The 21,780-nt window shown below is 41.1% G+C and overlaps 2 protein-coding genes across 6 annotated transcripts; both read left to right on the forward strand.

The window, feature by feature from the left end:
• Positions 1-3,578: 3,578 nt before the first annotated feature.
• LOC126603535 (polyadenylate-binding protein RBP47-like) lies at positions 3,579-7,476 on the forward strand. 2 transcript variants are annotated; one of them, XM_050270419.1, is made up of 6 exons: positions 3,579-4,159; positions 5,490-5,970; positions 6,470-6,537; positions 6,624-6,754; positions 6,854-6,950; positions 7,108-7,476. In XM_050270419.1, the coding sequence occupies exons 1-6, from the start codon at positions 3,779-3,781 to the stop codon at positions 7,279-7,281; spliced, it is 1,332 nt and encodes a 443-aa protein (XP_050126376.1). In that variant the 5' UTR covers positions 3,579-3,778; the 3' UTR covers positions 7,282-7,476. The 2 variants fall into 2 exon arrangements, with proteins under 2 accessions (XP_050126376.1, XP_050126375.1); XM_050270418.1 differs by having other exon boundaries at positions 3,581-4,159; positions 7,105-7,476.
• A 2,112-nt stretch (positions 7,477-9,588) lies between these two features.
• LOC126603540 (uroporphyrinogen-III synthase, chloroplastic-like) lies at positions 9,589-21,724 on the forward strand. Of its 4 annotated transcripts, none has more exons than XM_050270426.1 (10): positions 9,594-9,856; positions 10,480-10,567; positions 10,846-10,915; positions 11,007-11,125; positions 11,473-11,568; positions 11,813-11,868; positions 12,352-12,437; positions 12,538-12,672; positions 21,216-21,288; positions 21,406-21,724. In XM_050270426.1, the coding sequence occupies exons 1-9, from the start codon at positions 9,659-9,661 to the stop codon at positions 21,262-21,264; spliced, it is 897 nt and encodes a 298-aa protein (XP_050126383.1). In that variant the 5' UTR covers positions 9,594-9,658; the 3' UTR covers positions 21,265-21,288; positions 21,406-21,724. The 4 variants fall into 4 exon arrangements, 3 of the variants coding, with proteins under 3 accessions (XP_050126385.1, XP_050126383.1, XP_050126384.1); XM_050270427.1 differs by having other exon boundaries at positions 9,596-9,856; positions 10,849-10,915; XR_007616274.1 differs by lacking the exon at positions 21,406-21,724 and having other exon boundaries at positions 9,589-9,856; positions 12,561-12,672; positions 21,216-21,294.
• Positions 21,725-21,780: the final 56 nt, after the last annotated feature.

Here is a 21,780-nt window from a genome sequence, read left to right on the forward strand (position 1 = left end):
CAACAAAAATTGACAAGGTAGACTATTTGACTGTAAGTTTGACAATTGCATGAATACATTTAAATCATTACTTTATGCAAAGTGAAAACAACTTTTTAGGACGTGCATGGTAAAGAAAAAGTTCATCTTTGCACAATACATTTAAAATATATCTCTACAATTACAATGGAACAAAAAAAACTAACACAATACACCTTTAGGGGCGTGTAGCGCCCATGATGCAATGCGTGCAGAGAGGCTAGTATTTAGTAATATTTTATTACTACTACTGTCTATTTTTTTTCATTATAGAAACCTCCCAATTCTTTTCCGTTAACCCTCTTTTTCTTCCTGATTTTGTTCCGTCCCCCTCTCTGTTTCTTCCTAATTTTTCTTCGCCTCTCTCCCTCTTTCTCTTCGTCCCTTTCCCTTTTCATCTCCATCTTTTTCTTTCTATTGCTCTCCATTCATCTCCCTCTTTTCTTCCTAATTTTCCTGGGACCCAATTAGCGAATCAGAACCCAAATTAGAGTTGGGTCACCTGGGTATTAATGGGTATGTTTTTTGGCGTCAATGGCGAAGGTCTGCGATCAAGGAGTCTGGACTAGGTGCACTGTGATTAGAGCAATTGCTGTGCGTTTCAAACGCAAAACGATTTTTGTAAATTTTATTTTATTTTTTTGTTTGTTTAGAATTTTGGATTTGGATTTGGTTTTGAAAATGGAAATATTGTATATTTTTTTGCCTTTTTTGTTTTGAATTTTGCGGGATATGGGTTTGGAAGTGGTAGATGAAAGGGGCGAAGCAGGGCATAGTTTGTATATGGGACCTGGGTTTCAAATCTTGTGAGGAACAAGTAAATGGGAGAGACGAAGTAGGGAAGAGTTGGCTTAGCAGTCTGGTCGATTTTGGGGGGTCTCGCTAAGACCCTTTAGCAAAGTTCTTAGTCTCGTTTAGTCGGGGTGAGTCTCATTAAAGCTTGTCTTGGTTTGTGCCAAACACGGGACTAGACTACCACTTAGTCCAATCCAGTCTAGTGAATGCTAGTGAGTGCAAACAAACGGACCATTGGGGTCTCGCTAAGACCTCCTAGTGAGGGATTTAGTCGCGGTGAGTCCTCCTTTATCCTATTAAACTTAGTTCTGCTTGTAACAAACACATGCTTATACTAATATGTAATTTGGTCTAGTCAAGTGAAACTTAACGAGGCCAAGCAAACACGTCCTATAGGACCAACATGGTCCACCATCAGATCACCGATGTTGTCCCAACTTAACCGCTTATTACTAGGTGTTGAATTTTGTTAAAAATGCCTTAATGATATTAAGGGTGAAACTCTCATATATGAATTATATATTATTTTGTCTATGCCCGGTTTGAGATCTTATTCTGCAATACGCCCCCTGACAAGTTGCTTCACACAAGGTCATAAGGGAAACCAATTTCCACATCGAGAACTTGTCAAGTCATTGTACAGGAGCTAATGCAACTTTTCGAGAGTCTGGTCATCATTCATGGATTAGAGTCAACACAACTTTTTGAGGATCCAGTTATCAATATTCTTAAGCTAGAGCTAGCACAATATTTAGAAAAGCTCAACTTAAAAAGGTAAATTCCACTCCATTAAATCAGGTGTAGGGCTGTCAAAAGAATAGATGCTCTGATACCACGGTAAACTTTACAACCCTAGTATGGTTGACCACTAACATCACCGATATTGTCCCAACTTAACCACTTTATTACTAGGTGTTGGATTTTATCACCAAAGCCTTATGGGATGGAAACTCTCATTTATTAATTGTATACTATTTTGTCATATACCTGATTTAGAATCTTATACTCCAACAAAAAGAATGACATTTTTATTAATTACGTCACAATTCATTCTTTAGTCATAATTTCTGTGACAATTAATGTCTAATTTGGTAGTGCATTGTGGTCAAACTCAAACATATTACGCTAAAGTTATTTTTTATTTTTGTGTTAGAGGTGACGAAAAATAGTACATGAGGAAGATGAGGAATATATAAGAGCAAAAATGGTAGAAGAAATGTAGAAGATTAAAGGATAGTACTTGTGTTTGTAACTTATGGGAAACTTAATTGTCTACTTATTTATGATTTATTTTCACAAGACAACATTTTAATTGGAACAGTATACTTTCTTTTTCATGATCTAAAGATCATCTCGTAAAAAACATTCAATTTGAAGATGGTTTAGCCTCCGAAAGTGAGCCCCATTGGGTTCTGGACGATTCTGGAAGCTCGATTAGCATCGAAGACTAGAACAACTAGACAGCGAAGTTGGGGGCCATGAACTGGGTCAGACCCACTTCGATCTTACCAGCAGGTATGAACATGAACCCGACTCGCTGCCGGAGTAGAGGAGCTGGACAATGTTGTCGTAGTGGCTGAAAGCGGCGCGGTTAGGGTTGCGGATGGAGATGTATTTGGCGAAGGTGAAGTTAACGGTGGAGTTTTGGATGGAGAAGGAAGGGAGTTGGACGACAGAGATAGAGATTTTGGGGTCTTTGGGTTTGAAGACGGTGAAGTAGCAACGATGATGATGATGACGATGACGAGAAGATATTGGTTTTTAGTTTTATAATTTTTATAATTTATTGATTTTTATTAAAAAACAAAATTTAATGCCCACATGCCACATGTCACTTAGTCATGGTCACCAACTAAGCGACATATTACGCTTTAAAGGTGGTTCTGAAAAATTGACAAAAGTAAGAAAATGTCACATAATACGCATTTTACGTATAAAACTAAAATGAAAAAAATCTTATGTATCAAAATTTGAAAATTACAGTATCTAAGAGCAATAAAGTGAAAATTACCTCGCTATGCTTTTACTTGGTTATTTTAGACCGTCTATTCGAGCTTCCGCTGCCCGTGTTAACATTTTACTTAATGAAAGTTACCATATTTATAAAAAAAAAAAAATGCATGAATTTATTGTGAAATGATTAATCACTGTTGAATCTAACCTTTAACTCCTAGTTGTTGATTGCAGCTACCATTCTCTCTCCATCCTTCCCTCTCACCCTCAAAATCTAACTTGAGTTGAATCTAACCTTTAACTCCTGGTTGTTCCATCTATAGCTTTCCAGAAGAGGACCCAAACTTCAGCTTGCCAACACAAACATCCTCCTCTGGGTTTCCCCTGACCTCCGTCGTACTTATCCGCGTTCTGTAAAAAAAGTAAAGAGTAAAAGAAGAAGATGGAAGGAAAAAAGAAAAAGAAGGTGAATCCAATAAAAAAATAAGGATTTCTTTTCACCTCAATAAATCCTCACTGAAATCCGAGAACAGAGCGTGACGTCACGCGGTAAATCCAAAACCCCCAAAAATATTATAAAAAATAAAAATAAAAAAGGAAATATTTTCGTTACGAGGGCAAAGGGCAGCTGGCGGCGGATCAACAAAACAGTATACTTGTGCTTATCACTTATCATTTGTGTGTGAGATCCAACGGTGAACAACAGATCCCACCGTTTAATCCGTCGGTGGAGAAACCAACCGCATTTTACGAAGCCAACCCATGAATCCGTCGTCCTCACAAATAATAAATCCTTCCCTTCCTCCCGCAGCCCAAGCCGCTCGCTCCTCCCTCTTACTTTCTCTCTCTAAAACCTCCAGATTCGGAAAAGCTCTCTCTCTCTTTCTCTCTCTAGAACTCCCAGAACTACTTCTCAGATTCGTTGAATCCATAACTTCCTTAAGTTCGAATTCAACTGCGTCGTTTAGCGGAAGGAGAGGGAGAATAAAGAGTGTGTTTTTGTGGTGTGAGGATGCAATCGAACGGCTCTGATTCGTCGGTGCAGCAGCAGGAGGAGCAGCAACAGAATAATAACCAACGGCCGCAGCCGCAACAGGCTCAAGCCCAGACGACGCCGCCGCCGCCGCAGCAGCAGCAGTGGATGGGGATGCAGTACCCGGCGGCGGCGATGGTAATGCAGCACCAGATGATGCCGCCGCAGCATTACGCGACGCCTCCGCCTCCGCCGCAGCACTACATGGCGTACCACCAGTACCAGCAGCAGCAGCACGTACAACACCTCCAGCAGCAGCAGTTGGGATCTAGCGGCGAGAACAAGACCATCTGGGTGGGCGATTTGCACCATTGGATGGACGAGAATTACCTCCACACCTGCTTTGCATCCACTGGCGAGGTCTCTCTCTGTTTCTCTCTCTCCTGTCTATATATATATATTCACGTACACATTTGTATGGGTTTTTTTGACTTGTAACGTCGGTATATTAATTCATATTAAAGATGAAACCTTTATTTTGTTTTATTGTGAAAATTGATGTTTGGGTTGAAAGTTGGATGCTTTGACGTTTCTGCTTAATTGGGTTGCAAGCATGTAGCTGGGTTTTAATGACTTGTTGCATGGTTTATTAGTTCATTTAATTTTGCTATTCTGTGTTGGGTTTTATGGGTTGGTATATTTATCTGAGCTGCATTTGGTATACACAGATCCTTTAACAAAAGGGATCTCCATTTTTTTCAAAAAATTGGGATTAGGTATAGGGTCCAATCCACATCGAACTTCAACGATTTGAACCGTTAATTTTTTCAAGTTGTACCACATAGATCATCCTTGCAAAATATTAACCAAATCGGTAATGTTTAAGACATTTAATTGGGTTCAAAGAAATTAACGAATATTTTGTTATATAAGAAACAATGAAATTTTATCTTGATAATTAAATAAGCAAATGGTTTCGGATTGAATTGAATTTTTGCAAGGATGATCTATAAATCGAGACTTACAAAATAGACGGTTCGGATCGTGTAAGTTCAATGTGAAGTGGGTTCCACACCTAATCCTCATTTTTTTTCAAATAATGGGGATCCTCTTGTTAAGGGATCTGTTGGTATACATGACAAAAATGGTGCAATTTTTGTGGTTGATATAGTCAGTATTATCTGATGCCAAATTAGTTTATCCAGTAGACATAGTTATATAGTATAGCGTACCAAACAAGGTCTGAAAGTGTTAAGCTAACCCAATTAATGATGGACTAAAGAGGGGATATATAATTATAGTAGTATACTATTGGAAAATTTTGCCCTTTTGGTGGCTAATGCTGGATGGGAAAGGAATGTGCACGAACAACAGTACTTTTCTAGGCTTTTTTTTTCTCATTTGGGTATTTTGAGGCATTACTAAAAATGTATTGGAAACTGTACATATTTGAGGCAATTACTGAAAAAAAAGGCTGAAAAGTACAAACCGGAAGAATATATTTTGAGTGCATATTGCTTGTTCTGATTTCTAATTCTGTCAGAAGGTAGATTTTAAAGGTTATGATATTTTGTTTGTCCAGGCATGAAATTGTGTTTATTTGTTTCTTATTTTCCTTCTTCTTTGCAGTCGGAATTTTTTCCGAACCAAACTCGGCTGATTTCTTGAAGAAATTGTTACCTATTGTTTCTGTCTGTGTAATTGATCATGACTGCCCTTTTCGATAACATGTATTTCCTATGCCTTGCAGATTGCCTCCATCAAGGTTATTCGCAATAAGCAGACTCTTTTATCAGAGGGCTACGGATTCGTAGAATTTTTTTCACATGCAACAGCTGAGAAAGTTCTACAGAACTACGCTGGCATTCTAATGCCCAACACAGAGCAGCCCTTCCGTCTGAACTGGGCTACATTTAGCACGGGTGATAAGCGTTCAGATAATGCTCCTGATCTTTCCATTTTTGTAGGAGATTTAGCTGCAGATGTTACAGATAGTTTATTGTACGAAACTTTTTCTAGTAAATATCCATCTGTTAAAGCTGCAAAAGTTGTCTTTGATGCCAATACTGGCCGTTCAAAGGGATACGGTTTTGTGAGGTTTGGAGACGAGAATGAAAGGTCACAGGCTATGACTGAAATGAATGGTAGCTTTTGTTCCAGCAGGCCTATGCGCATCGGGGCCGCAACTCCTAGGAAATCATCTGCGTATCAGCAACAATACTCTTCACAAGGTATTTAGTTCTGCTTTTTGATTAGGAGGTGTTTAGTTCTTCTCTTTGGTAAGAAAGGTATTTGCCTCGACTTGCTCTATTTGAAGTTGATTTTAGGTACTTCAAATCTTTTGTATATATGTAGTAAGGAGTTATATGAATGTCATGCTGTAGTTTTACCTCCATCATGGAATATTTGAAACTACTGCTAGAAGTATTCACTGCCTAGTTAAGGTGTTTAAAGTTCATTTTGGCAAGTAGGAGCCGGTTTTCCCACATATTGCACATTAAATTGATGGTATCTTTCTGGAATAGTTGTAATCATCAATCCTCTTCCTTTTATTGGACTATTTTTTATTAGCTGTTTGTAATTTTCTCGTCCTTTGTGATCTATTCAAATTAGATTGTTCCGTTTCCAAACGATGGTTTTATATTGTGAAAGAGGCTAATAAATCTCTGCATGACCATGGCTTGAATGTTATGTTCTCTTTTATCTGCTTATATTTTGTGGTTTCTGCAGGGGGTTATGTTTCAAATGGTACACCAACCCAAGGATTCCAATCTGATGGAGATTCTACGAACACGACAGTGAGTCTTCTAACTTTCATGGTTTTTTAACCAATCGACACTGTGCTTTTCTCTACCCCCTTTGCTGATGTGTATGTCATTTGTAGATATTTGTTGGGGGCCTTGATCCTAATGTTACTGATGAAGATCTCAGGCAGCCCTTCTCTCAGTATGGCGAGATAGTTTCCGTTAAAATACCAGTTGGAAAAGGATGTGGATTTGTACAATTTGCTAACAGGTAAACTGTTCGTCATGATATTGGTCTGCAACACTGGTGGTGGTATAGTTTTTACTTAACAACGAGTTGGGACATGATCCTTTTGACCTCTTGTGACAGAAATAACGCCGAGGAGGCATTGCCGAAACTGAATGGCACAGTAATTGGCAAGCAAACAGTCCGCCTTTCATGGGGTCGCAATCCAGCAAATAAGCAGGTACATTTCTCCCTTTTCATAACCCCTTCCCAAGTCCACAACAAAACTCGTCTTCTTCGTGTTGTGTGAAGAAATACAATTGTAACGCCTCTATCATGCCTTTAGTTTTTTTTATTCTCACCACTCTTTTGTTTTCCTTGATTTTGATTTTCAGCAGTTCAGATCGGATTTTGGCAACCAATGGGGAGGTGCCTCCTACTATGGAGGACCTGTTTATGAAGGTTACGGTTATGCTCTACCACCACATCATGACCCAAGCATGTATGCTGCAGCTGCGGCCGCATATGGAGCTTATCCGGTGTATGGCACCCACCAACAACAAGTAAGTTGAGACAGCAGCTCCTGCGTACGGTAGCAACCTACCATCATTGAGCAAACCGAGTAAGCTGCATAAGTAGTTTAGAAATCAGACTTAATGGATCTGTAATTTGCTCGGCTCTCTAGAATTCTTATAAATCCCTCTAATTGTGGAGTGGAACTGAATTTTGACAACTTAAGGTAGTTATGCAAGGGATTTCGTTGATCATTTCTTCAGATTTACGTAATTTTTAGGGAAACTATTATTCGATCAGTACATGGCCTCCATGAATTTAAAATATGCGAGATAATCTTTAGCATGCTAGTGCCAAGTTGCCCTTGTGTTATGTTTGACACGGGACTGCAGTCTACTTTTGGGTGAAGACCTGAACAAGTACTGCAGAAGGCCGTGCCGCAAATACAAGGCAAATTTGACTTGTGTTATGTTTTAAACTTGGTGTTTCGCTGCCGCACACTTCTCTCATTCTCAACGAGTAACTCCACATCCTTCTCATCGTTCACAAAGCGGTCCATGAGAATAACATTATGTACCGCTTGTCGTTGTAGTAGCATTGTTCAAAGGCAACAAGGCCTCTGATGACAACCTCTTTCCAACTCAATATGTTGAGGTTTTTTCTTAGAGAAGGGTCGAGTGGGGGGTTGTTTCTTATTGTTTGCATGCTTTCTGCTGTAATCATCTCAAACACTCGCTACTTGAGCGTCAAGCTCTCTTGTAAGTACACCTCCCTTATTTTTTCATTGGTAGCCAGCAAACATTAGAGGATCCAAAATTTTCTGCTCCAAAATGAGTTTTACGGGTTGGATTGGTTATCTTTGAACTACATTCGGCAAATATTACAAGCCAATGCACTGGATTTTATGTAGTATTAGACTGTCAATATAGTAACATAAATGAACTTAGTTTCGCTATTTCAGATGATCAAAAGCACTATAAAATTTCACATGAATTTTTTTAAATCACGCTTTGCTTTATTGAAAGTTTAAACGTGTTTATGATAAAAGCGCATTTACTAAATTTCTAAATAAACATTTGCAAGCGGGCCGTTAGAATAATGTGCGTTAGTGATAATTGACAACAACCATCATCATCATTGTGCAGGTCCCAGTCTTATATATATTATACTGCTCACATCGACGTACGATCAAGTAGCCATAAACATACTCAAATCTGAGTAGCATGAATCAAAATTGAGCTGGCGGGTGTTGGAACCTTGGGGCGCACAACACCCTTGAGTTGGGTTGGGCATTCGGGACACATGGGGAACCAAAATTTAGCACAAACTAAAAAATGATTATGCAGATTTCTATCTTCCAACAGGCTTAATCCTTGCAATAAAATTAAGAAGTTTTGCTACTTGGTTTTAGGATCTGAAGTTCAACTTTCTTCATGGCATTGCAATATATTCACCTAAGAGTGAAGCTACATGTCAGGTAGTGTGTGAGGATGACATGATGTAAAATGTTTTTCTTTGTTATAAAGTTAAAACATGTAACAAGGGATCATAAAAATTTACAACGTTTAGACCACATTGTTGAATGTGGTCGAATTTTAAGATAAATAGGGACTATATAAAAGGATTCGGCCAAGAATGGCCGAAAACTCTCGCCATAAGGACAAATTTTGACAAGATAAATATTGGAAGGAAACCATATATCCTCCACTAATTATGAATTTTGAATTATGATTCTCACCCCTTCTAATTCTCCTCTCATTCTCTCCCCTCTTATTTGAACGTTACGATTTAGTTACTTTAACATCTTACATTCATTTTTCTTAATAGAGAGAGATAAAAAAGAAAGTGTAAGAGAAGAAGAAGGATAGGAAGATAATTAACAATTAAAAAGGAAGATCATTGTAATCATGATTTTTGGCCGTTCTTGGAGATTGTTTGAGGGAATGATACAAAAACGGCCGAACGCCCCGCCACGTACAACTTTACCTTTGCATTCGTCCCTTGGAGATGCCCGTAAGGTGGAGGTCAAAAAGGAAACCATATCCTACGTGCAGCACAATGATAGCTCCAAAGACAAGCATATGACAGGAAGCTGATTGGTTGGATGCCTGGAGGACAGTCCACAGCCATGTGACACATCTCACCAAGAACTGACACGTGTCCACCAACCCACCCTACACGTGTCATCCGACCATTCTGGTCAGTCATAGTGGACTAATTTATAATTTTCAGAGACAGATTCCCCGTTCTTTCATTTTCCGTGCTTTTTTGTTTATTATTTTCATAAAAAAAATAAATAAAAAAATAGTAATATAAAATATTAACGAAGGTAACGTAATTTTCATAGCCGAATCAAATGATTAATGAAAAATTAATTAATAGACATTTTGTATACTTGATGGCCTACTGCAATCCTCTCTGCGCAACACGTTTCGAATGGCACACCTTTCTCTCTCCTCTCTCTCTCCTCCTATTTCCTACCCACCTTCTTGTCCGCCACTTCAACGGCGAACCTTCGTTGTTGCTTCCAGAATCCAAGTGGCCTCCGTAACTTCCACCTCCAATTCACACGCGCCGCCGAGAGTCGTCGTGACTAGAGAGCACGGCAAGAACAGCAAGCTCATCGCCTCCCTGGTACGCATTTCTCTCCGCCTCTCGCTTTCCCTCTGTCTCTGCCATTTTTTTTACCTGCGATTTTGTTGGGGGACTGGAAATTTGGCTGTTTGTGCTGTGTTGGATTTCTAGGGCTCTGCATTTTGGAAATGTACTCTGGGGACGCCCTCTTGCATTTTCGAATTTGATCTTGTGAAATGTGAAATACTCTGCATTTACTGTTGATGGGTTGTCAAAATTCTCAAAGTATATTTTGAAATGTTTTCGGGCCGCAGTTTAGCTTTTGGATTACCAGCTAGGTGTTTGATGAAATGCGACAGTGATTGGCAGTTTACGGCATTTTGTTCTTCAGCATTTGTAAATCATCAATTTTTTATTTTGCCATTTCCACCGTTTATCGAAAGTTTAATTCTTTGATATTCTCCAACACAATCACATTTGAAAGTTTAATTCTTTCATATTCAGTTGACATATTTTTCGGCACCTAAACACGAAATTTGAAAATGCTTGCCTTTTTGAGTCAATACGTATATGTACGCGTATGCCTGTTTATGTCTGCATGGATGGATGTATGTGTTTATATGTACTTGTAGAACAGGTCGCTCTGGTGGCAGTGTGATTGAATTTTCGAATTTTGAGTGCAGGCCAAGCAGGGAATCAGCTGTTTGGAGCTTCCGCTCATTCAGCATACACGGGGGCCTGATCTGGATAGGCTTTCTACAGTGTTAAGTGGTAAATTCTTCAACTTCCCTTTCTAATTTGTCGATGTCGTTGAGTAATTTCACAGATAATGCAAACCAAGTTGACTTCACCCATTTTGTCCTTTGGCCTTCAAACTTCAGCTCGATGTTTCCAAATTTCTTTTCACAAAGTTCAAGTTATGTCCCGTGTGTATGAAAAGAATTTGTGATGGATTGTGTTTATTTGATTGCATGCTCACCTAGCATAGTTCAAACAAATGTACAACTATTTTCTAATAGCGTTCTTCATTTAATGGCCCTTGTTGGCAGCAGATACTACATTTGATTGGATTGTCATAACTTCCCCTGAAGCGGGTTCAGTCTTCTTAGAGGCCTGGAAGTAAGGGAGAAAACTCAATAAACAAAAACCTGGCGTATTTTGCATTTAAAGACTTGTTCATACAAATTGTTACTTTATTATTGACCTTTAGGGCTGCTGGAAGTCCAAATGTTACAGTAGGGGTTGTGGGGGCTGGTACAGCAAGCATATTTGAGGAAGTAGTACAGTCCTCAAAGCGATCCCTCAACATTGCCTTTGTGCCATCCAAAGGTACTTATGAAACAGTGTAGGCAATAATTTAGTTTGTGCAAACTGTACTATTGCCTGTTATGCTTCCTTCAATCAATGTGAAGGTCCAAGAAAGGCGAACTTCATCTTAAAAACATTATGAAACCTCTGGAAAGTATTAAATTAAAAACTCTCCAAATGTAGATGCATCGAAGTATGAGATTCATTGAATATTGAATATCTGAACAAAAGTTTTCTAGATTGCTGAGCTTGATTTTATTATCATTTTCTTTTGTTTAATTTAAGACTCAATATTGTGGGTATGCTCTCCATGCCATTGCTGGATTCTGATGATTCTTGCTCTTTTTTTAATAACTGCAACTCTTCAGCAACAGGCAAGGTTTTGGCTTCAGAGCTTCCTAAGAATGGGATTGAAAAATGCACTGTTTTATATCCTGCTTCTGCGAAGGCCAGCAATGAGATTGGTACATGGAATGCTTCAATCTGGATGCCTGCTTCTTTTGGATAGAGTTTTTATTGCTTTCACCATTTTAGGATTAGGCATATTCATGATTGCAATCTTTTGCAAGTCTTATTTTTGGGATACATAGGGTATGTCACGTGATGAAGCCTGCAGTTTGGTCAATTTAGAGTTGTAGTGGCTTATAAGATTATGTGCGCTGTCACATATCTTTTATTCACCATTTTCATCTTTTGTATTTGTTTCAGAGGAAGGCCTGTCCAATCGAGGGTTTGAGGTCACAAGGCTAAATACATACACAACGGTGTGCTTACTCAACTTTGGCATGCAAGTGTGGTCTCCTTATATTGGTTTTAACTGATCTATAATTTCTACTTTTTATTAACGGTTCTGTGAAAAATTTCTTGTAGATTAACGACAAGATATTTACACTTCTCTTTTCTATATTTGTTGTCATCGATTGGTCATCTTTTCTGTGTTGCTGTTGGATTCCATCAAAGATAATTTCTCTTTCCAGGTTTTTGGTTTTGGAAATTATAGTTGTCCACCATAAAAGTTAGTACGTCATTCAGGATCAATAGGCGTCCCTGCTCCTCTTCTCAATCATTGCCTTGCTACAGTGTAATGTGGACATTTGGAGTTTGATATGTTTGTCTGAACCTTTTTGTTATAGGTTGCAGGTCGACAGTTGATGTTATATTAGCACTAATTGAATAGGACTACTTGTGATAGCTAATGACTTATTTCCGTCATAACTTATCATGTTTCTTGGGATACTTCCTTCTAGGGACCTGTCCATCGTGTCGACCAAACAGTTTTAAAGCAGGCACTCACCGCTCCTGTCATAGCAGTTGCTTCTCCTTCAGCTATTCGGTCAGTAACTGGTTGCTTTTTTGTCATATGTAGCATGTGGATACTTTCCTGAAGCTACTTAAAGAGTTATTTGTTTTTCACTATCTGTTTTCTCCAACAGTGCCTGGGTCGGTCTTATTTCAGAGCCAGAGAAATGGAGCAATTCAATTGCCTGTATTGGTCAGACAACTGCTAAGGCTGCTAAGAAATTAGGCCTGAGAAATGTTTACTACCCGGCAAACCCAGGTCTTGAAGGGTAATATTGACTTTTCATTACTGTATGTTATCCTTTTCATCCGATGTGAAGAGATGGTGAATTCAAATATACTCTATGGTTTTCATTGTTCGGATTTTCTTATATCTGATTTTTCCCCAGACGATCGTTGTACTGAGCTACTATGAGATGCCTTCTTATATCCTTTTTCTTTTCTTGTTCTTTCTGAACGGTCCCAAGCCCGGATAAAGGAGGAGGGGGAGGGCGTCAGGTAGTCGACAGCCGGCACTCCATGATCACGTCGAATCCTTATGAAAATGAATCCAGAACAAAATCGCGCTAAAGCTAGGGCGTCACCCGTAAGTGGCGCGCTGTGTGGCCTGAGCACAGTGATAAGTGAGCAAGGGTCGCTGTATCTCCATCGGCACCCGGATGCAGTGTTAAATGAGCAAGGGGGCCATAGAAACTTCTTTTCGAACGACTCCACTCAAAGTTGTTTGGGAGCATATGCTCCTATCAACTTTACCCGGGACACACAAAAGAAGTACTTTGATCCTATTAGACGGGGGAGGGTGAAGAAGCTAGGACAGAAGGGTAGAGTTCAAGAGAGCAAAATGCGTTTAGGAACGTGGAATATAGGAACCTTAACGGGAAAATCTATGGAAGTAGTGGAAGTTATGGTGAGGAGAAGGATAAATATTATGTGCCTACAAGAAACTAAGTGGGTTGGTAGTAAGGCAAAGGATCTAGAAAACTCAGGGTTTAAACTTTGGTATTCGGGCACAAATAGAACGAGAAACGGTGTTGGCATCATCGTGGACAAGACCTTGGTACAAGATGTTGTAGATGTCAAGAGGGTAGGAGATAGAATCATGGCAATCAAGATTGTAATAGGACAAGAACTTATCAATGTGATTAGTGCGTACGCACCTCAAGTAGGGTTGGATACGAGTTCGAAGGAGAAATTTTGGGAAGATCTTGGAGACTTGGTGCAAGGAATTGCTCAGACGGAGAAGTTATTTATAGGAGGAGATTTAAATGGACACGTGGGCAGGGAGACAGGCAACTATGGAGGTTTTCATGGTGGCCATGGTTTTGGGGAGAGAAACGAGGATGGGGAAGCTATCTTGGATTTTGCAATGGCATATGATCTCTTCTTAGCCAACACCTTCTTTAAGAAGAGAGAAGAACATGTGATCACCTACAAGAGTGGGTCGTCAAAAACACAAATAGATTTTCTTCTAATGAGGAAAGGGGATCGTATAACTTGTAAGGATTGCAAAGTTATACCAGGAGAGAGCGTGGCTAATCAACATCGCTTGTTGGTGATGGATGTACATATCAAAAGAGTAAGACAAAAGAACAAGACTTGGAAGTGCCCAAGGACTAGATGGTGGAATCTAAAAGAAGAAAAACAAGCCATTTTCAAAGAGAAGGTAATCACCCAATGTGTGTGGGATAGAGAGGGGGAAGCTAGCCAAATGTGGGATTCCATGGCTAGTTGTATCCGAAAAGTAGCAAAAGAGGTATTAGGAGAGTCCAAGGGCTTTGCCCCACACCAAAAGGAATCTTGGTGGTGGAATGAGGAGGTACAAACAAAGGTGAAGGCTAAGAAGGAATGTTGTAAAGCCTTATACAAGGAGAGGACTGATGAAAATGGTGAAAGGTATAGAAAAGCGAAGCAAGAGGCGAAGAAAGCTGTCAGAGAAGCTAAGTTAGCGGCTTACGACGATATGTATAAACGACTAGATACCAAAGAAGGAGAGTTGGATATCTATAAACTATCTAGAGCAAGGGAAAAGAAGACAAGGGACCTAAACCAAGTGAGGTGCATCAAGGATGAGGATGGAAAGGTTCTTGCTACAGAGAACGCGGTTAAAGACAGATGGAGAGGTTATTTTCATAATCTTTTCAATGAAGGACATGAAATGAGTGCTTTTTTAGGGGAGTTGAGTAACTCAGAAGAGTGTAGAAACTACTCTTTTTATCGTCGAATCCGGAAGGAAGAAGTGGTTGTAGCTTTGAAGAAGATGAAGCATAAAAAAGCAATAGGCCCAGACGATATACCAATCGAAGTGTGGAAACTTTTGGGAGAGACAGGTATAACATGGCTCACTGACCTTTTCAATAGGATTTTGAAAACGAAGAAGATGCCAAATGAGTGGCGAATGAGCACTTTGGTGCCTATCTACAAGAATAAGGGCGACGTACAAAATTGCATGAACTATAGGGGTATTAAGCTAATGAGTCATACAATGAAGCTCTGGGAGAGAGTCATTGAGCATAGATTAAGGCAAGAGACACGGGTTTCGGACAACCAATTCGGGTTCATGCCAGGGCGCTCAACCATGGAGGCAATCTATCTCTTACGAAGATTGATGGAAAGATATAGAGATGGGAAAAAGGATTTACACATGGTCTTTATAGATTTGGAAAAAGCGTATGATAGGGTCCCAAGAGACATTCTTTGGAGGATTTTAGAGAAGAAAGGAGTACGAGTAGCATATATCCAAGCTATAAAGGATATGTATGAAGGAGCAAAGACTGCCGTAAGAACTCATGAAGGACAAACCGAAAGCTTTCCCATAACTGTAGGATTACATCAAGGCTCATCCTTAAGTCCTTACCTTTTTGCGTTGGTAATGGATGAGTTAACAGGACATATTCAAGATGATATTCCTTGGTGTATGCTTTTCGCAGACGATATAGTGTTGATAGATGAAACTCAGGAAGGGGTAAATGCAAAGCTTAACCTTTGGAGAGAAGTGTTGGAATCTAAAGGTCTTCGCCTAAGCCGATCAAAGACAGAATATATGGAGTGCAAGTTCAGTGCAAATGGAGGCCAAAACGAGTTAGGGGTGAGGATCGGAGATCAAGAAATACCAAAGAGCGACCGTTTTCGTTACCTAGGATCTATCTTGCAAAAGAACGGAGAATTAGATGGAGATCTCAACCATAGAATACAAGCTGGATGGATGAAGTGGAAGAGTGCATCCGGCGTGTTGTGTGACCGCCGTATGCCACTGAAGCTCAAGGGAAAATTTTATAGGACGGCAATAAGGCCGGCGATGCTGTATGGCACAGAATGTTGGGCGGTGAAACATCAACACGTACACAAAATGGGTGTAGCGGAGATGAGGATGCTTCGTTGGATGTGTGGGCACACGAGAAAGGAAAAGATTAGGAATGAGGATATCCGGGGTAAAGTAGGAGTAGCCGAAATTGAAGGAAAGATGAGAGAAAATCGGTTACGGTGGTTTGGACATGTGCAAAGAAGGCCTACTGACGTTCCGATTAGAAGATGCGACTATGGGACAGAGGTGCAGGGCCGAAGGGGTAGAGGAAGACCTAGGAAAACTTTGGAAGAGACTCTAAGAAAAGACTTAGAGTACTTGGATCTAACGAAGGACATGACACAGGATCGAGCACAATGGCGTTCTAAGATTCATATAGCCGATCCCACTCAGTGACTTGGATTTTCCAAGTCTCCAACCGAGAAGTTTTCCTCATTCGGGAAATTAAGAGAACACTACCCCAACCTACATGCTCCACTCAGAAAGCTTCAACATACAAGCTTTAACAAAAGAAAATTCAAAGAACTTAGCGAAGAAGGCTTTGGTGTATTTAACACAATACGTTGAAATGAAGGAAAGCTTATTTATTGATATCCCCGATAAGCTACAAATATGTACATATACATGAGTCAAAATAAGCACACAAGAGGGAGCCTTCACAAAGGTTGCTTAGGAGAAGTCTCAGCAGTCGGTAGAGCCCCAGAAAGAGAAGGCATCGGAGGGGGATCATTTGGAGCCTCAGTACTGGACAGAACCCTAGAAGGAGGAGGCATCAGAGGTTGATCATTTGGAGCTTCATTACGCGGTACAGCCCCAGAAGACGAAGGTAATAAATGCCTTTGGAACAAACCCACAAATCTCTGATGATCAAGTAAAACCTGACCATCAGTTTCCTTCATCTGGTCAAGCTTCCTCTTCATGTTTGTAGCATAGTCATGTGCGAGCCGGTGCAACTGTTTATTCTCATGCTTGAGCCCTCTAATCTCCTGTTTGAGACTCATCACTTCAGCCGCCAATGATTCAACTTGGCGGGTTCGAGCAAATAGGCGTTGGGCCATATTAGACACAGAACCTGCACACTGAACACTGAGAGCCAGCGAATCCTTAACAGCTAACTCATCAGACCGTTTGGAAAGTAGTCTGTTATCTTTGGGAGTGAGAAGGTTCCTGGCCACCACCGCAGCGGTCATATCATTCTTCATCACGGAATCCCCAACGGTAAGAGGACCAGTAGGGGAGACGAAGGATGGGCGCCATATGTTGTCTGGAGAAGGCGGGGCTGCCTCTTCAACAAGGTTCAAGTCAAAACGACGGTCGGAGGGGCCAGACATTTTCAAAGGTGTTGAAGAGAGAAGAGGTCGGACAAATCAAGATCTTAGAAGTGCAAGAATGAAGCTTCTACTGGTGGAGATTCAAGTGTGCTTTGGAACTTAATGCCAGCCCCTATAAAAATCTGCACTCGACGAAGCTTCAGAAATCGAAGAGGCGCCTGCTCAGAAATCGAAGAGGCGTTTGCTTTCTCAAAAGCTGGGCTGCTTAGAGATCACGAGGGTTGATCTCAGAAATCGAAGAGGCGTTTGCTTTCTCAAAAGTTGGGCTGCTCAAAGACCACGAAGGCCGATCTTAAAAATCGAAGAGGCGCTCGCTTTCTCAAAAGCTGGGCTCCCCAGAGACCACGAGGGCCGATATCAGAAATCGAAGAGGCACCTACTTTTCCAGCCTTTTCCAGCCTTGTCAGCACCTGTCACACGCACACTCAGTTTTGCGGAAATTATGGGCATTCTGTCAAAGACTTCTGGGGAAGTAGAAAACACATGAATCTTACTGTTCAATCACCCACTTCCCACACGCAACAATAGCTCATGGGTACCACAGATAACTTTGCCAAAGTTCTCTGCCAAAGTTGAGCACGTGAAGCTTGCAGCTCCCACTACATCGCTCTGACCAAGAAGGGTAAAAGAATAGCAAAGAAACAGCACTAACAAAGTTTAGACCCATAAATTTTGAAGGTCTAGCTACCATATTATTACCCACAAGGGTAAAGGAACAATACCACTGCTGGATAATTGGAAAGTCCCTGTGTGTCAACCTCTGTGCTTCGTGGCAAGGTAGACTAGCAAACATGCCCAACCTTTACTCACATTCGAGAAAACACTCCCAATAAGATTGCTTGCTCCAAAATCGAAGAGGCACCGTCCTCCGAATCTCGAGAGCCAGACTCCCAACATGACTACTTTCTTAAAAATCGAAGAGAGGGTAAAGGAACAGTACCATTGCTGGATAATTGGAAAGTTCCTGTGTGTCAACCTCTGTGCTTCGTGGCAAGGTAGACTAGCAAACATGCCCAACCTTTACTCACATTCGAGAAAACACTCCCAACAAGATTGCTTGCTCCAAAATCGAAGAGGCACCGCCCTCCGAATCTCGAGAGCCAGACTCCCAACATGATTACTTTCTCAAAAATCGAAGAGACACTGCTCCCCGAATCTCGAGAGCCAGACCCCCAGCATGATTGCTTTCTCAAAAATCGATGAGGCATCGTTCTCCGAATCAATCGAAGAGGCGCTCGCTTTCTCAAAAGCTGGGCTGCTCAGAGACCACGAGGGCCGATCTCAGAAATCGAAGAGGCCCTACTTTTCTAGCCTTGTCAACACCTGTCACACGCACACTCAGCTTTGCAGAAATTATGGGCATTCTGTCGAAGACTTCTGGTGAAGTAGAAAGCACATGAATCTTACTGTTCAATCACCCACTTCCCACACGCAACAATAGCTCATGGGTACCACAAATAACTTTGCCAAAGTTCTCTGCCAAAGTTGAGCACGTGAAGCTTGCAGCTCCCACTACATCGCTCTGACCAAGAAAGGTAAAAGAATAGCAAAGAAACAGCACTAACAAAAGTTTAGACACATAAATTTTGAAGGTCTAGCTACCATATTATTACCCACAACTGTAAAGGAACAGTACCACTGCTGGATAATTGGAAAGTCCCTGTGTGTCAACCTCTGTGCTTCGTGGCAAGGTAGACTAGCAAACATGCCCAACCTTTACTCACATTCGAGAAAACACTCCCAATAAGATTGCTTGCTCCAAAATCGAAGAGGCACCGTCCTCCGAATCTCGAGAGCCAGACTCCCAACATGACTACTTTCTCAAAATCGAAGAGAGGGTAAAGAAACAGTACCATTGCTGGATAATTGGAAAGTCCCTGTGTGTCAACCTTTGTGCTTCGTGGCAAGGTAGACTAGCAAACATGCCCAACCTTTACTCACATTCGAGACAACACTCCCAACAAGATTGCTTGCTCCAAAATCGAAGAGGCACCACCCTCCGAATCTCGAGAGCCAGACTCCCAACATGATTACTTCCTCAAAAATCGAAGAGACACTGCTCTCCGAATCTCGAGAGTCATACCCCCAGCATGATTGCTTTCTCAAAAATCGAAGAGTCATCGTTCTTCGAATCTCGAGAGCCAGATACCACAGACCACTTTTTCAAAGTGCTCTGACAGAGTTAAAACATGTGAAACTGGCAGCTCCCACTACCGTGCTATGACCAAGCAGGGTAAAGGAATAGCATTACTACTTGTTGTTAGGGAGACTCCTATATATGTCGACCTCCATCCCCAACGGACAGGCAGACCTGCAAAAATGCTCAACCCTTCATCATATCTGAGAGGGCACTCCCAACGAAGCCTTTCGAAATATTCAGCTTTCTTTCCCCCCGATAATACCTCTGCAAACAAGCTATACTAGAGCAAGAATATCTCATATCATCAGGGTTAAAAGCAAGAGTATCCCATATCATGCTTTTTTCCTGTCTTTTCTTTTGGCCTTGTTTTTACCTGCAAGACAAGGAGAAAGAGAGCAATCAGTCAGCACTTGGAATCAAGCTTCCAGCCAGGAACTGACTGCCTGGAACCCCTTACCTGATTACTTACCTGGCATTGCTCTCGAGTACTCATCTTCAACATCTTATGTTTCCAGGGAAGATTCTGCATCTGCTTGAGGAACAGATAGGGCAAGTGCGAAGGATACAAGGAAGCATGTGGAGACAAGCGTAACAGCACACGTGCCGATACATTCATTACTCTGTCAAAAGCAAAAGTATCCCATATCAGCAGGGTGGAACGTACTCTAGATTTAATGGACTTGTTTTGACCCTCAAATTCTTCAGTCGGCCTTATACTCTGGAGGAAACCAGAAAACCCTCCAGCTCAGTTCAAGAATAAGCCTGTGGAAAGTTACTTCTTCAAAAGCAAAAGTATCTCATATCATCTCTTCTCATTTTTCTTCTCTTTATCCTTCATGCTGCTGCAAGATGGGGAGAAGGTGAACAATCAGTCGGAGCTCTGATTGCTTACCTTGTCTGTCACCTCTTTCAGCAGACCCCCTAGCTCGGCGACTTGGGGGACTCCTACTACATGGTTTGTATCGCGCTTGACCAAGCCTGAAACTACAAGTAAGCTTCAAGTGAAATTGATACATTACCTTGTGCATCTCCACCAGTTAAAGATACCACCCCTGGATGGAGGAAGAGTACTTCCAGAGAAGATGCCACATCTACCTATGAGACAGATAAGGCAAGTCAAGACGACACCACACTCCGATACTTAGAAGTTTCGTGATTATGAGATCATTCTCCCACAATATTTCCTAATGTCATTTGTACTAAATCATTCACTTGTACTCACTAAATGAGAGCTTGAACCTATGTACTTGTGTAAACCCTTCACAATTAATGAGAACTCTTCTATTCCGTGGACGTAGCCAATCTGGGTGAACCACGTACATCTTGTGTTTGCTTTCCTATCTCTATCCATTTATATACTTATCCACACTAATGACCGGAGCAATCTAGCGAAGATCACAAAAAGCGATCGTTTTCGCTACCTAGGATCTATCTTGCAAGAGAACGGAGAATTAGATGGAGATCTCAACCATAGAATACGAGCTGGATGGAAAGAGTGCATCCGGCGTGTTGTGTGACCGTCGTAGGCCACTGAAGCTCAAGGGAAAATTTTATAGGACGGCAATAAGGCTAGCGATGTTGTATGGCACAGAATGTTGGGTGGTGAAGCATCAACACGTACACAAAATGGGTGTAGCGGAGATGAGGATGCTTCGTGGGATGTGTGGGCACACGAGAAAGGATAAGATTGGGAATGAGGATATCCGAGGTAAAGTAGGAGTAGCCGAAATTGTAGGAAAGATGAGAGAAAATCGGCTCCGGTGATTTTGAACATGTGCAAAGAAGGCCGACTGACGCTCCGGTTCGAAGATGTGACTACGGGACAGAGGTTCAGGGCCGAAGGGGTAGAGGAAGACCTAGGACAACTTTGGAAGAGACTCTAAGAAAAGACTTAGAGTACTTGGATCTAACGGAGGACATGACACAAAACCGAGCGCAATGGCGTTCTAGGATTCATATAGCCGACCCCACTTAGTGGGAAAAGGCTTTGTTGTTGTTGTTGTTGTTGTTCTTTCTGAACCTTTTTGTTTTGGACAACAGGTGGGTGGGTAGCATACTTGAAGCGTTGCAAGCAAATGTACATTTGTAAATTTGTAGGCGGTCTGTTTTGCAGGTAGAGTTTTCCTTCTGCTACGGTTTAGTAACTTGCATCCTCTTTTCTTTTTCTTTTTTTTTTTTTTACTGTGGTGGTATAGATTAAATAAGCTGCGTGTCTTCAATTCTCTCCCAGGCCCAGGCAGGCTGACCAGGAGATAGCCGGAGCAGAAATGGAAAGTTGAATTTCCTAGTTTCTGCATAAACTAGCTGCAGAACGAGGACGAAATATTTGCAAAGAGTATGAATGGAAGACGTCAAGATATTCAACACCCCGAGGGGATCATATTCATTAGGCAAAGCTTCTTCCTGGTCCCTGAAGAGACTATTGTGTTTATGTAAATTTTGTTTTACTCAATTACGCTATGTAACAGCAGTTTTGGTGCTATGTTTGACTGCCAGTTCATGTGTAGTAACGAGATACGAGTATAATTATTTGTACATTTTATTCTTAATTTTTCGAGAGTTCTTGTCATTGTTCGTGTTGAATGCATCACATCACTTAGTGCAT

Source organism: Malus sylvestris, chromosome 15 (assembly GCF_916048215.2).
Source record: "Malus sylvestris chromosome 15, drMalSylv7.2, whole genome shotgun sequence".
Lineage (NCBI taxonomy): Eukaryota > Viridiplantae > Streptophyta > Magnoliopsida > Rosales > Rosaceae > Malus > Malus sylvestris.